General features: G+C 42.6%; 1 protein-coding gene across 2 annotated transcripts; it reads left to right on the plus strand.

Annotated features, from left to right (window-relative positions):
* The first annotated feature begins 1538 nt into the window (after window positions 1–1538).
* Window positions 1539–11937, plus strand: LOC141165408 (acetylcholine receptor subunit epsilon-like). 2 transcript variants are annotated; one of them, XM_073651008.1, is made up of 12 exons: window positions 1539–1748; window positions 4735–4868; window positions 4949–4993; window positions 5601–5710; window positions 5794–5949; window positions 6153–6256; window positions 6904–7104; window positions 7359–7473; window positions 7549–7663; window positions 8159–8357; window positions 8498–8631; window positions 11582–11937. In XM_073651008.1, the coding sequence occupies exons 1-12, from the start codon at window positions 1703–1705 to the stop codon at window positions 11750–11752; spliced, it is 1530 nt and encodes a 509-aa protein (XP_073507109.1). In that variant the 5' UTR covers window positions 1539–1702; the 3' UTR covers window positions 11753–11937. The 2 variants fall into 2 exon arrangements, with proteins under 2 accessions (XP_073507109.1, XP_073507110.1); XM_073651009.1 differs by lacking the exon at window positions 1539–1748 and having other exon boundaries at window positions 4789–4868; window positions 4953–4993.
* Window positions 11938–14825: the final 2888 nt, after the last annotated feature.

The raw sequence follows: 14825 nt of genomic DNA on the forward strand, positions 1-14825 counted from the left end.
AATACTGCTCCCTATATACAAGAATATAACTACTATAATACTGCTCCCTATATACAAGAATATAACTACTATAATACTGCCCCTATGTACAAGAATATAACTACTATAATACTGCCCCCTATGTACAAGAATATAACTACTATAATACTGCTCCCTATATACAAGAATATAACTACTATAATACTGCTCCCATGTTCAAGAATATAACTACTATAATACTGCCCCCTATGTACAAGAATATAACTACTATAATACTGCCCTCTATGTACAAGAATATAACTACTATAATACTGCTCCCTATATACAAGAATATAACTACTATAATACTGCTCCCTATATACAAGAATATAACTACTATAATACTGCTCCCTATGTACAAGAATATAACTACTATAATACTGCTCCCTATATACAAGAATATAACTACTATAATACTGCTCCTATGTACAAGAATATAACTACTATAATACTGCTCCCTATATACAAGAATATAACTACTATAATACTGCTCCCTATATACAAGAATATAACTACTATAATACTGCTCCCTATATACAAGAATATAACTACTATAATACTGCTCCCTATATACAAGAATATAACTACTATAATACTGCCCCTATGTACAAGAATATAACTACTATAATACTGCCCCCTATGTACAAGAATATAACTACTATAATACTGCTCCCTATATACAAGAATATAACTACTATAATACTGCTCCCATGTTCAAGAATATAACTACTATAATACTGCCCCCTATGTACAAGAATATAACTACTATAATACTGCCCTCTATGTACAAGAATATAACTACTATAATACTGCTCCCTATATACAAGAATATAACTACTATAATACTGTCCGTTATGGACAAGAATGGAATTGGCATAATGGTTTGTACATACAGCACAGACCAAAAGTTTGGACACACCTTCTCATTTAAAGATTTTTCTGTATTTTCATGACAGGACAATGACCCCAAACACCTCCAGGCTGTGTAAGGGCTATTTGACCAAGAAGGAGAGTGATGGGGTGCTACGCCAGATGACCTGGCCTCCACAGTCACCAGACCTGAACCCAATCGAGATGGTTTGGGGTGAGCTGGACCGCAGAGTGAAGGCAAAAGGGCCAACAAGTGCTAAGCATCTCTGGGAACTCCTTCAAGATTGTTGGAAGACCATTTCCGGTGACTACCTCTTGAAGCTCATCAAGAGAATGCCAAGAGTGCGCAAAGCAGTCATCAAAGCAAAAGGTGGCTACTGTGAAGACCCTAGAATATAAGACATATTTTCAGTTGTTTCACACTTTTTTGTTAAGTATATAATTCCACATGTGGTAATTCATAGTTTTGATGCCTTCAGTGTGAAGGTACAATTTTCATAGTCATGAAACTACAGAAAAATCTATAAATGAGAAGGTGTGTCCAAACTTTTGGTCTGTACTGTACATACATAGAGTCACATACCATATATGTTATGAGTAGGGGGCGCGGTCTGTCAGTGGCAGTGATACTAGTGACAGCTGTGCATTGCATTTAGGGTCAGGGGGCGTCACGGAGAAATGTCTCTGGGGACATTTTTTTGTAGGAGACACCGGATCCTGTCGTTAGATATCTTGCTCCATTCTCCTGCTCTGTCCTGGTCTCGCTCCTGTATTACAGCCCTATTTTGCTGGGCGTGAAGCTGACAATCTAATCATGCATTGGTGGTTGAGAACTTTCTTGCTGCTTCCACTTCTGAGCTGTGAGTCTTCCTCTCCGTCTATGTATAGAGCTACCAGTGTGTTGTGTGTCTCTCTTGTTTTCCTGCTCACTGTCTGCACCATATATGTGATCGCTGTGGGGGTAGTTTCCACCGCCTTGTGTAGCCCACCATACCTGGGATGTTTAGTAAGGTGTAACAACTATCTTGAAATAGGACAATGCACCTTATGGAGTAAACTATTGTCTGCCATCATTCTGCACAACCATTATCTGTGCAAGCAATCAGTTGTCTAAGTGCGTACTGTACTTACTGGACCATGGTTCTTGTAGATTTGGGCCAATCTGGTGACTAGCTTGTGCAATAAGAATTATCAGTCCTTTTTGACCTTAGGTCATTTCCTTTGAAGTATTAGATAGCTACAGAAGCAGAAGGCCAATGGAGGAAATGATGTGTTGAGTCTTCCAACAAAAAAATGTTCACTGATCTTAAGGAGTCGGTCTACTGTAATGTGGTCAATGGTCAATCTTCAAGTCACCCAGGGAAAAGCCACAGTAAATCTTCTGTAATTAGTAATAATGGTTGGAGGCACCTCAAGTCCATGTTCACTGAAATCAAGGTCCAAAACCTTGAACCAAGCTTGATGGAGCTCTAACCATGAAATATTCACCTGTGGCTGGCCTTCCAACTCCTTTAATAGCTTCTTATTTAGATAGCCATTGGAAGGCTTTGATCAAACATGAAGTCCTTTCTTAATGAGGTGTCCATTTTGGTTAATGTTCAAACTTCAAGTCCCTCAGGGGCAAACTCCTGGGATCTTTTATATTATATTTATAGCTAATCTGGTGGAGGAACTTCAGTGTCCATGTCCATTGAAATCTGTGGGTCCAACAAAACTGTAAACAGTACTTGATGAAGCTCCCGATTCTAACAGTCAAACTGAGGTTCTATAATGGACAATTCATTTAATAGCTACTCATTTAGTTGCCAAGTAGTTGGCATAGTTTGGAGCTTCTATCCGTTTCAGACAACAGTCAGACATTAAGTACGTGAAGGACAAGCTGCTGACATCTTCTATCTGAAGCTGTTATGATCGGAGGAACCGCAATGTCCATGCCCACTAACATAGTGAAGCCCCCGAACCTATCAAACAGGGGTCCCCATAATGGAGAAACCCCATATTAGTTACTTATTCAGGCATCTAGTTATTGGAATATTTATCTTTGCATTTTCAGTCCACCAGGACTTTTATGAGTATCCACTACTGTCGAATTTAAATCATTGGGTCCAACTCTTCCAAGAATCACAAAAGTGTTCCTGTATGTGACCAATAAACAAGGGTCTCTATGGTAAAATACCTTCTATAAATTGGACGACACTTGCAATACCTACTCATTCAGACATTTAATATTTAGGATATCTAAACATGTGGTCAAATATCAGGTTCAAATATCAGGTTCCCTGGGACAATCTGCTGAGATGTTCTATGAATGGCAACTAAAGTGATAGGAACCATAATGTTCATCGATCTGAATTAGTCCAATGCCCCATAGTCACTGGGATGGAAAACTGATATTCTTGATACCCATTCAAACTTCAAGTAATTGGGGTACTCCTAAACCTTGGTTGACCAATCTAAAGTCAACCATCCATGGAGACTTTAAATATACAAGCTCCATGTAGAGTAATGTCAGAGAACAGCCGAGACATCCCACAGATATCTCCCCACCATTGCCAGACGCTCAAGAACAAGCTCTCCACCGCCTCCAATCATCAAGACAATTACTGGCTGACAATTGACGGATGAGGCCGCGGTGGCTTTCACTACTAGGCTGGATATTCTTGAGCTCACAGGGAATGTATAGTATATACACATCCGATTCCAACGCATGGAATATATATATACTCTGGTACAGTCACTGCTAAGCTTCCCAATAACCCACGAAAAACTAGCTGCCACCACCAAACATTTATACAGGCCAATTGGACACCCGACAGGTAGCGTATGGCTTCAGTGGTGCGGTTTACAGAGCAAGAGGAACAAAGTTTTCCATTTTAGATATTTAATCCGGAAAAGGTAGGCAGTGTTTAAAGAAATATACAAAAGAGGTTACAAAATGGACAAAACAATACAATGTAAACAATTACCGTACAAAAAATAAAAAGGATATACAGAAAAAAATGTACTAAACCTGAGGTCGCAGCATTGGCCCTGGCTTTTATGAAGGGAAGTACTTTTATTTTGAGGGACAACAGACAAAACTACAGTAAACTGCATCTCCCAGGACTGACAAAGATTATAATTTGGCTTTAGCTTTTATTAACACAAGTTACGCCCACATACCTCCCCTCCAGTAACTTATAACAGGGCTGGTCTTCAGAAAACCATAGGATGTGGCTCAGTCTTAGAAAATTGTGAGATTCCCAAATTCTATGGTATCTTCATCCCTGGAGGTCCCAGGTGGGAGATATTACTGTCATGTTTCCTATCACGATTATACCTTTACATAGGTAGGAAACATGGCATGGATAGCATCATCCATCTTACCGATATTTCATTTAAAGGTGTTATGGTAACCAGCCCGTGATGTAAGACATTTACCACTTCGTCACAAATATGAAAATATGACTTGCATAACTGTCGGACCCCTGCTGTTCATAAAAACCCCAATATTCATAATTTGGATTGGGAACAAAGCATTCTGTTTTCAGTTGCAGTCTGTTTTCAGTTCTCTGTAAACAGGGGAACGAGGGCCATAGGGCATCTCCACAGGCCATAAATCTGTCGCCTTCTACATTCTTCTGCAAAAGAAGAGAAATGCAATGGTGTATGTGATCTATTAGATAACCCCCTTTAATTACCTGTTCCTAGCAAGGGGGTCTCAGCCACAGTTAAGGATCATCTGGAGGTAATGGAGCCAGACTTCGCTCCATTCAATCCATACTTCAATGTTAATATGAGAACTCCATAGATTTTACAATTATATCTATAACAAATTATATTTGCAGTTGTTTCCTCTTGTCCTAGGTTCATTGGCCAGTGAGGCCCGACTGATAGAGGACCTCTTCTCCAACTATGACAAACAATGCCGTCCAGTAAAATCCATCAAGGATAACCTTGAAGTACATCTGAAACTCACATTGACCAACCTCATCTCCCTGGTAGGTGTCCTCCATGTCTTAATTTATGCCAGACCCATGAAGTTGGATAACACTTTGTTCTCATTCACTTATTTTGGCAGAAAGAAAGAGAAGAGACCCTGACGACCAACGTGTGGATATTAATCGTGAGTAATATATACACTTGGTTAAAGCCTGATTCTCAAAAACGCAGTCCAAAAGTTCTTTAGACTTTCCTGGCCTAGACATACATGAGAGTGTCCAACTACTGAAATTCAAACTGACCCCAAGAAAAGGAAAGCCCAGTTCATAGTCCTTGCAAAACTACGGAGCTGCTGAAAGGTAGTGGGTAACACAGTGGCATTCCTATAGTGGGTGCAGAATCGCAGTCACACCTGAGCCCTGGTATCTTTAGGGTTCCAGAGGTTCTCCTACCAATGAAGAAGACACCAGTATTATAAATAGCTCAAGGCAGGTGTGGGGCCCTACTACAGTTCTTGTCTTGGGACCCAAAAGCTTCAAGCCATCAATATCTGTAAATTAATGATATCCCCCCCACCAGTAACCCAGTAAATTAACTGGGACCTCTTAATGGTCACACCACCACTAATTTTAGCCAGTTGATAATAGCCCATAGGGTGTAACTCCCTCAGAGTCATGCTTGAAATTAAAGTTATAAAATTATAGGGGCAGAGGTCCAGGTAGCTGAGACTTGATCTATTGTGTACGGGGACCTCACATTTGTGACCCTGGTAATTTTTCAATCTCCTAAAGACTTGGGACGATTACCGACTGACCTGGAATATATCGGACTATGGCGGCATTAACGTTGTACGGGTTCCATATCACATGGTATGGCTTCCAGATATAGTCCTGGAGAACAAGTAAGTGTAGAAATATGAGCTTGTCCTTTTTGGGGGAATTTATTATTTTTACCTTCACTGGGCAATTTTTTACTTTCTTTCAGTATTGATGGTCAGTTTGATGTGGCGTACTATGCCAATGTACTGGTGTACAGCACTGGATTTATGTACTGGCTTCCTCCAGCCATTTTCAGGAGTACCTGCAGCGTTGATGTGAAGTACTTCCCATTTGATTGGCAGAACTGCTCGCTGGTGTTCAGGTAATATCATCGATTCTTATGGTGCCAGCTTTAGTTAAGGTTGGACCTCCATAATTGGGTGTATGGTTACATATAAGCCACTTATGGGTCACTTAACTTGACTTCCTCATCTGTGGCCCATTAAGCCCCTTAATAACTAAGGGGCAAAAGAAGACATGCTTTAGAAATCTGGGTTCAAGATTTCTGGGTCATTTTTTTTTCAGATCTAAAACCTACAATGCACAAGAGGTTGACCTACAGTTGGCTCTTGATGATGCAGGAGTTGAAAAGATTGAGTGGGTGGACATTGACCCGGAGGCTTTTACAGGTGACTCTACTGGACTTGATGTTGCTTCTCTTCCAGGTGACCATTTACACATGTCCTGATTGTGAAGCCCGTAAGAGAGACTCCAAAACCGCAGTTCTTCCACAACCCGATCCCTGATGGTGTAACTCCTACATGTTTCCTCCCAAAGGGTGTTCTACAAATATGATCTCAGGGGTCATATTTTTATACAAGAACCTCTTAGACTAGATGTTCTTCAGTAGAACTAGTCCTTCTACATTTACCGTATATCTTTGTGGGCAATTCCACTCATGGGTAGTCCATAAATCACCAGTTGAGTAACATTCTAATGAAGGAGTCCTCATGTGGGCAGAACATCTCAAGGTGGTATCTGAAATGTTCATGGTGGTTCTACAGAGATCACCTGCTACATGCATTATCTAATAGATGATCTCTGCCATGTGTTCTACCAAAAAGTTGAAGCCATCCCAATCGGTTGACTATAAAATGTGTATCAAGGAGCAAAAGGTCTTATGTTTTGTGAGGTCCTAAATTAGCTTCTAAAGAAGATTTACAGCAAAGTTTTGCCTACTGGTGTGAGACAACAAGATTTCTTGACTCATACTGCATCTTATTAGTCCTTATATCCAGACCACACATTGTCACTATGATCTATATATTCTCTCTAGAGAATGGAGAGTGGGCGATCAAGCACCGTCCTGCAAAGAAGGTTATAAACAAGGTGTACACCCCAGAAGATGTGGAGTACCAGGAGATACGCTTCTACTTGATTATCCAGCGAAAACCCTTGTTTTACATCATCAATGTTATTGTACCATGTGTGATGATATCATCCCTGGCCGTACTAGTGTACTTCCTTCCAGCTAAAGGTGAGGTGGACATGTACCACGACGTGATGACCAATACCTTGAGGAGCAATTCCACGCTTAAACCACCAGTTGAGTAATGAAGGTTTCCCCATCTGGGAAGAACATCTGAGAGTGGTACCTGAATTTTTTTGTAGATACCAAAGTCATTGAGGGTGTTTCTCGTAATACCGCCTCTATCCATACTGGTGGAGTTGCTCTTCTTACTTTATAGATGTAAATTGGTTGCATTTCCTTTTCATCTCCATCTTCTCCAGCTGGTGGTCAGAAGTGCACATTATCCATCTCGGTTCTCCTGGCCCAGACTGTGTTTCTGTTCCTCATTGCTCAGAGTGTCCCAGAGACATCGCTCAGTGTCCCGCTCATCGGCAAGTGGGTGACATTGTCTTCTACCAACATGGTTGCTTGGAAACTCTCGTTGACCTAAATGCAGCATTTATCTTCCAGGTATCTGATCTTTGTAATGCTCGTATCAACGCTCATCGTTCTCAGCTGCGTCATCGTCTTGAACGTGTCTCTACGAACGCCAAGTACCCACAACCTGACTGCCAGCGTGAAACGCGTGAGAACCTTAATCATGGCAAAGTATTGACTCCCAACTTAGAGGATTACTTCCCACTTACATACCCTCCGAAATACCAAAAATCAATGGGACAGGTTAAAGCTTAAAATAGCCAGACTACCATAGACTCCAACAGACAATGCAGGAGTCATTAATAGTAGATGTTTCCTAATGCAACATCTCATTAGAAACTTTTGTTGCGCCACTTATTTTACCAGGAAAGCCGCGGCAAACCTGGCACCCTCTATGATGTAACGTCTTCCTGAGAGCCAGACTTCCATTGACTCCAACAGATAATTCAGGAGTCACAGACTATGACTATCCAACAGTGTTGCAGTTGATATTAATGTAAAATATAGTAATTCATTGTTACCCAAAATCATAGATTTAGATGTAATTTTTGGGGCCACATTTGGGCACTCGGACCCCAGACATGAGCTCCTGGGTGATACTTTATACACTAATGATCTCAGTTGGGTGCTCTTTATCCATCAGATGCTCCTGGAGGTGCTACCACGTTACTTGCACATGGAGATAGCGCCGTGCGATGAGACGGAGGAGACCCCACGAGAGAGAAGACGGAGCTCGCTTGGAATCATGCTAAAGGCTGAGGAGTATGTTCTGAAGAAACCCCGGAGCGAGTTGATGTTTGAAAGGCAGAGAGACAGACACGGGATAATCAGGGGTCACAAAGGTGAGAAGTACAAGGAAGGAACCACAGAGGTCTCGTAATGACAGAGGAGATGCAATGATGACCAAATGTGTTGTAGAAACATCAGAACGTATCACAACTCCACAAAGCCGAATACTAATGGCCCCCCATCTCTCTTCTAGATCATCTGTTCGATGCCGATGTGACCACCACTTTGTATAGAAACTTGGCCCAATGCGCTCCAGAAATCAAGGACTGTGTAGACGCCTGCAATTTCATCACCGCCAGTACAAAGGAGCAGAATGCCACCGGAGCCGTAAGCATCCAGCCATTTATCCATGAAGTGGTCTTTTCCTTTGGTCCTAGATAACGCAGTGGGCAATGTATAGTCCCTGGTGGACTTGTGGTTAAATGAAAACTCTCACTAACCTACTGTAGTTATTGGCAGCAGGCGTGGGTGAGCTGCCGCTCCATGTCTCCCTGGCACTCTACTGGGAACTTTGTGTCCCAGTCCAAATGTGCTGTCAAGTGTAGGGTGCGTTGCACTCTCTTGTAGGCTGCAGACCTCAGCTGTCTCCAAGTCTTCAATTTCAGGAGCTGCTGCACATGGATCAGGCGACATTCAGTTCGTTTCATGATAAAGAAGTTTACTCAACAGTCTGTTCGCATCATATGGCGAGACGCAGCATCGGGCCCAGCACTTTCCGTTTCTTGCTTCCCCCATCATAGTTCCCGATTTTCCTTCCGTTCTACCTGGACTATCCCTGATTTCACTGCTCCTGTCAGTCCCAGGGATCCCCAGCCCAGTCCCGCAGTACGTCCGAAGTCCGTTACTTCTCCCACCTGCGACTCCATATCAATCTTCCTATGTAAGGAAAGGGTTAGGGTGCCCGCCCTCGCACCTGGATTGAGCCTTGAGCTCCAGACATTACAGGAGTATATCCATCCAGGGAGTTCTAGTAAGGCCTCATACTGCCCAGAACACTGTGTACTCTCACCTTGCTATACAACCCTCACCAACCTGGCCCTATCTGCCTAACTACAGAAAGCAGTCACTTGCCCTAGCACTATGCCCCTCCCACTATGGGCTAGTCCCAAACTTTAACTCTTACCTAACGCTAACGTTACTACTTAACTACAGTTACTATCTTATACTACCTACCTTGTGTCCTAAACTATGTCTTACCCTAAGCTATCCTATACAGTACACTTATGTATTACCTTTACATTCCTTATACTCTATACATATTATAGGTAAACATCACATACCACAATATATATAAAAGATGCATGACACTATACACATTATGCACATGACAACGTGATTGGTGTCTTCATGACAGCCCAGTCCACACCTCTGTACACTACCTCCAGAGAGGCATTATAGGCAGTTCATATGCCCGATGTCCTGCAAACTCAGACAGACCTAGTAGTGATAGAGTTGTCTAATAAGGACTGTGAGGGTCCTGTTATTTAGCAGATGGTGTCCCTGGTGGTCCAGTGGTTTATCAAATATTATCACTAGTTGTTACGATACTGGAGTAGAACTGCTGGAATCCAGTGGCCGAAGGAGCACGAGCAAGGAACAAGAAGCGTTATTAGTAGTCCTGCCATCTGTAGCGCAAGCAATCAGAAGATCGCAGCTTCAAGTTTCCTAAGGAGACTATTGAAGCAAGTAAAGTGTAAAAAAAAAGGTTTTAAAAATATTAAATTAAATTATTTTTTTGCCCAATACAAAATAAAACAATAAAAAAATAAATACACATATTTGGTGTCGCCGCGTTCAGAATCGCCCGATCTATCAACATATAAAAAGAATTAATCCGATCAGTAAACGGGTAATGAGAAAAAAATATCAAAACGTCATAATTACGGGTTTTTTGGGTCGCTGCAACATCACAATAAAATGCCATAACGGGCGATCAAAACATTGGATCTACCCCAAAATGGTATCAATAAAAATATCAGCCCGGCACGCAAAAATTAAGCCCTCAACCGGCCCCAGATCCCGAAAAATGGAGACGTTACGGGTCTCGGAAAAGGGCGCCATTTTTTAAAAAAACTTTTTTACAAACTTTGGATTTTTTTTTCATGACTTAAATAAAAAAAGAACCTATACATGTTTGGTGTCTACAAACTCGTAATGACCTGGGGAATCATAATGGCAGGTCAGTTTTATCATACAGTGAACATGATAAATAAAAAACCAAAAAAATAATTGTGGAATTGCACTTTTTTTGTAATTTCGCCGCACTTAAATTTTTTTTTTTCCGTTTTCCAGTACATGATATGGCAAAATCAATGATGTCGTTCAAAAGTATAACACATCCCTCAAAAAATAAGCCCTCACATGGCCATATTGACCAAAATATAAAAAAGGTATGACTCTGGGAAGACGGGGAGCAAAAAAAACAAAAACGCAAAAACGGAAAATCCCAAGGTGATGAAGGGGTTAAGTAGGTACAAACAGGAAACAAGATGGATTCCACAAGTTCACAATCTGCCATCTTAGTAAAGGGCAATTGCAGGATACAACAGCAGCCTCCAGTGGTAAGGAGTGGAATTGCAGCACAATTATCGAGGTGCAATAGCAGCCACTAGTGGTCAAACTGTAGAAGGACAACAGGAATCCTGACACTGGTTTATACAGTACTATCCCAGGTAATCTGGTGGTTTATTACATAATAACCCACTGCTTTACCCTGGTTTAAGAAATACCTTTGTATTTGATGGTACGAAGTTGGATCCGTAATATCCCTGGTGGTCCACTAATGTCTAGAATTTTCCTGGAAGTCTATTGGATACAAAATTGTTGTCTAGTAGTTTGGCAACTAATACATGTGATCTTGTCAATTAGCCAATATTATCCCTGGTGGACTAGAGGGGAAGCCAGTAATGTCTTTGAGGGGTCTAGAGGCTTAATTCGGAGTTTTCCTGGTAATCTATTGACAATTGTCTAATAGGTTGGCAACTAATATATGTGATCTTGTGGGTTAGCCAGTATTATCCCTGGTGGTCTAGTGATCTAGTTTATAGCATGCCTGGATGTCTGGTGGATAAGTAATAACATCCGTAGAACTCTAATGAGTAAACGAGCCCTCTGATGGTCTAGTGGTAAAATGAATGAAATCCCTGGTGGACTAGTGGTTATTTTATATTTCTGGTGTTTCCGTCATCACTTGCCTGTGCAGGTTGCAGCATTTTTCACCTCCCGCCTGTCACTCCTCATGGATGTAACGTAATATATAATCCTCTTTATCTCGCAGGAAATGGAGAACTGGGTGATGGTTGGAAAGGTGTTGGATGTCCTGTGTTTTTCGGTCGCCCTTCCACTCTTCATGGTGGGGACTCTCGCCATCTTCCTTATGGGACATTTTAATAGCGCCCCAGATCGCGCCTTTGCTGGCGACAGTCGTCTGTATGAACCGTCTGCATGAAAAAATCTCAAGACGTTGAGAATCTCAAGACGCTGAGAATCCCGATCTTGTGCCTTTAGGGTGAATGATCTCCGTAGCCGACACGGGCAAATATCTGCGCTGTCCGAAGGGTTTGCCGCCATGTTGTATTCTGTCTATGAAGTTCACCGATTCTGACTCAATTAAATGTATATTTGTAAATTCTACTCGGTTTTCTTATCAATGTCTTTCTTCGGAAGTTCAAGATGTTTTCCTCTTTGGAGCAATAATTGTGTGTATCCCTTTAAATAAATTTAATCAGTGTTTTTTTTCCATCGTGAATCTTGCTCTATAGTGAGAAGATAATGAGAAGTTAAGTGCTTAAAGGGGTATTCCCAAAATCACGACGTGCTCTTATAATGAAGTGCACATATATTTATTACTTTGTGCCAAGGTAACCCATTTCTAAATTTGCCTCGTTTTGCACATATCACCCTCTTAAGGCTGCACCTCTAGTATTTACCGGAGCGCAGTGCAGTCTCTCATCTAGGAGAGGAGCAATGTACTGCAGGATGGTAGAGTATATAGAGGGGCTGAGAGGAGAGATGTACTGCAGTATGGTACAGTATACGGAGGGGCTGAGACGAGAGATTTACTGCAGGATGGTACAGTATATAGAAGGGCTGAGAGGAGAGATGTACTGCAGGATGGTACAGTATAGAGAGGGAGTGAGAGGAGAGATGTACTGCAGAATGGTACAGTATACGGAGGGGCTGAGACGAGAGATTTACTGCAGGATGGTACAGTATATAGAACGGCTGAGAGGAGAGATGTACTGCAGGATGGTACAGTATAGAGAGGGAGTGAGAGGAGAGATGTACTGCAGGATGGTACAGTATACGAAGGGGCTGAGAGGAGAGATGTACTGCAGGATGGTACAGTATACAGAGGGAATGAGAGGAGATATGTATTGCAGGATAGTACAGTATACAGAGGGACTGAGAGGAGAGATGTACTGCAGGATGGTAAAGTATATAGAGGGGCTGAGAGGAGAGATGTACTGCAGGATGGTACAGTATACAGAGGGGCTGAGAGGAGAGATGTACTGCAGGATGGTACAGTTTACAGAAAGGTGGAGAAGAGAGATGTACTGCAGGATGGTACAGTATATAGAGGGGCTGAGAGGAGAGATGTACCGCAGGATGGTACAGTATACAGAGGGGCTGAGAAGAGAGATGTACTGGAGGATGGTACAGTATAAAAAGGGGCTGAGAGGAGAGTTGTACTGTAGGATGGTACAGTTTATAGAGGGGCTGCAAGGAGAGATGTACTGCAGGATGGTATAGTATACAGAGGGACTGAGAGGAGAGATGTACTGCAGGATGGTACATTTTATAGAGGGGCTGAGAGGAGAGATGTACAGCAGGATGGTACAGTTTATACAGGATCTGAGAGGAGCGATGTAATGCGAGTTGGTATAGTATATAAAAGGCTCAAAGGAGAGATGTACTGCAGGATGGTACAGTATATAGAGGGGCTGAGAAGAGAGATGTACTGCAGTATGGTACAGTATGCTGAAGGGCTGAGAGGAGAGATGTACTGCAAGACGGTAGAGTATACGGAAGTGCTGAGAGGAGAGATATACAGCAGGATGGTACAGTATACGGAGGGGCTGAGAGGAGAGATGTACTGCAGGATGGTACAGTACAGAGGGTCTGAGAGGAGAGATGTACTGCGGGATGGTACAGTATTTAGAGGGGCTGAGAGAAGAGATGTACTGCAGGATAGTACAGTATATAGAGTGGCTGAGAGGAGACATGTACTGCAGGATGGTACAGTATACGGAGGTGCTGAGAGGAGAGAGGTACTGCAGGATGGTACAGTATTCAGAGGGGCTGAGAGGAGAAATGTACTGCAGGATGGTGAAGTATATAGAGGGGCTGAGAGGAGAGATGTACTGCAGGATGGTACAGTATTTAGAGGGGCTGAGAGGAGAGATGTAATGCAGGATGGTATAGTATATATAGGGGCTGCGAGGAGAGATGTACTGCAGGATAGTACAGTATACTGAGGGGCTGAGAGGAGAGGTGTACTGCAGGATGGTACAGTATACAGAGGGGCTGAGAGGAGAGATGTACTGCAGCATGGTACAGTATATAGAAAGGCTGAGAGAAGAGATGTACAGCAGGAAGGTACAGTATATAGAGGAGCTGAGAGGAGAGATGTACTGCAGGATTGTACAGTATACAAAGGGTCTGAGAGTAGAGATGTAATGCAGGATGGTACAGTATAGAGGGGCTGAGAGGAGATATGCACTGCAGGATGGTACAGTATATAGTGGGGCTAAGAGGAGAGATGTACTGCAGGATAGTACAGTATACAGAGGGGCAGAGATGAGAGGTGTACTGCAGGATGGTACAGTATACAAAGGGGCTGAAAGGAGGGATGTACTGCAGGATGGTACAGTATATAGAGGGGCTGAGAGGAGAGATATACTGCAGGATGGTACAGTATTCAGAAGGGCTGAGGGGAGATATGTACTGCAGGAAAGTACAGTATATAGAGGGGCTGAGAGGAGAGATGTACTGCATGATGGTACAGTATAGAGAGGGACTGAGAGGAGAGATGTACTGCAGGATGGTACAGTATATAGAGGCACTGAGAGGAGATATGTACTGCAGGATGGTACAGTAAACGGAGGAGCTGAGAGGAGAGATGTACTGCAGGATGGTACCGTATATAGAGGGACTGAGAGGAGACATGTACTGCAGGATGGTACAGTATACCGAGGGGCTGAGATGAGAGATATACTGCAGGATGGTACAGTATTCAGAGGGGCTGAGAGGAGAGATGTACTGCAGGATGGTGCAGTTTATAGAGGGGCTGAGAGGAAAGATGTACTGCAAGATGGTACAGTATACGGAGGGGCTGAGAGGAGAGATGTACTGCAGGATGGTACAGTATACGGAGGGGCTGAGAGCAGAGATGTACTGCAGGATGGTAAAGTATATAGAGGGGCTGAGAGGAGAGATGTACTGCAGGAAGGTAACGTTTATAGAAAGGTGGAGAAGAGAGATGCACTGCAGGATGGCACAGTATACAGAGGGGCTGAGAG

This window comes from Phyllobates terribilis, unplaced genomic scaffold, assembly GCF_046119375.1.
Source record: "Phyllobates terribilis strain yellow unplaced genomic scaffold, ASM4611937v1 Scaffold_11__3_contigs__length_659146591, whole genome shotgun sequence".
Taxonomy (NCBI): Eukaryota; Metazoa; Chordata; class Amphibia; order Anura; family Dendrobatidae; genus Phyllobates; species Phyllobates terribilis.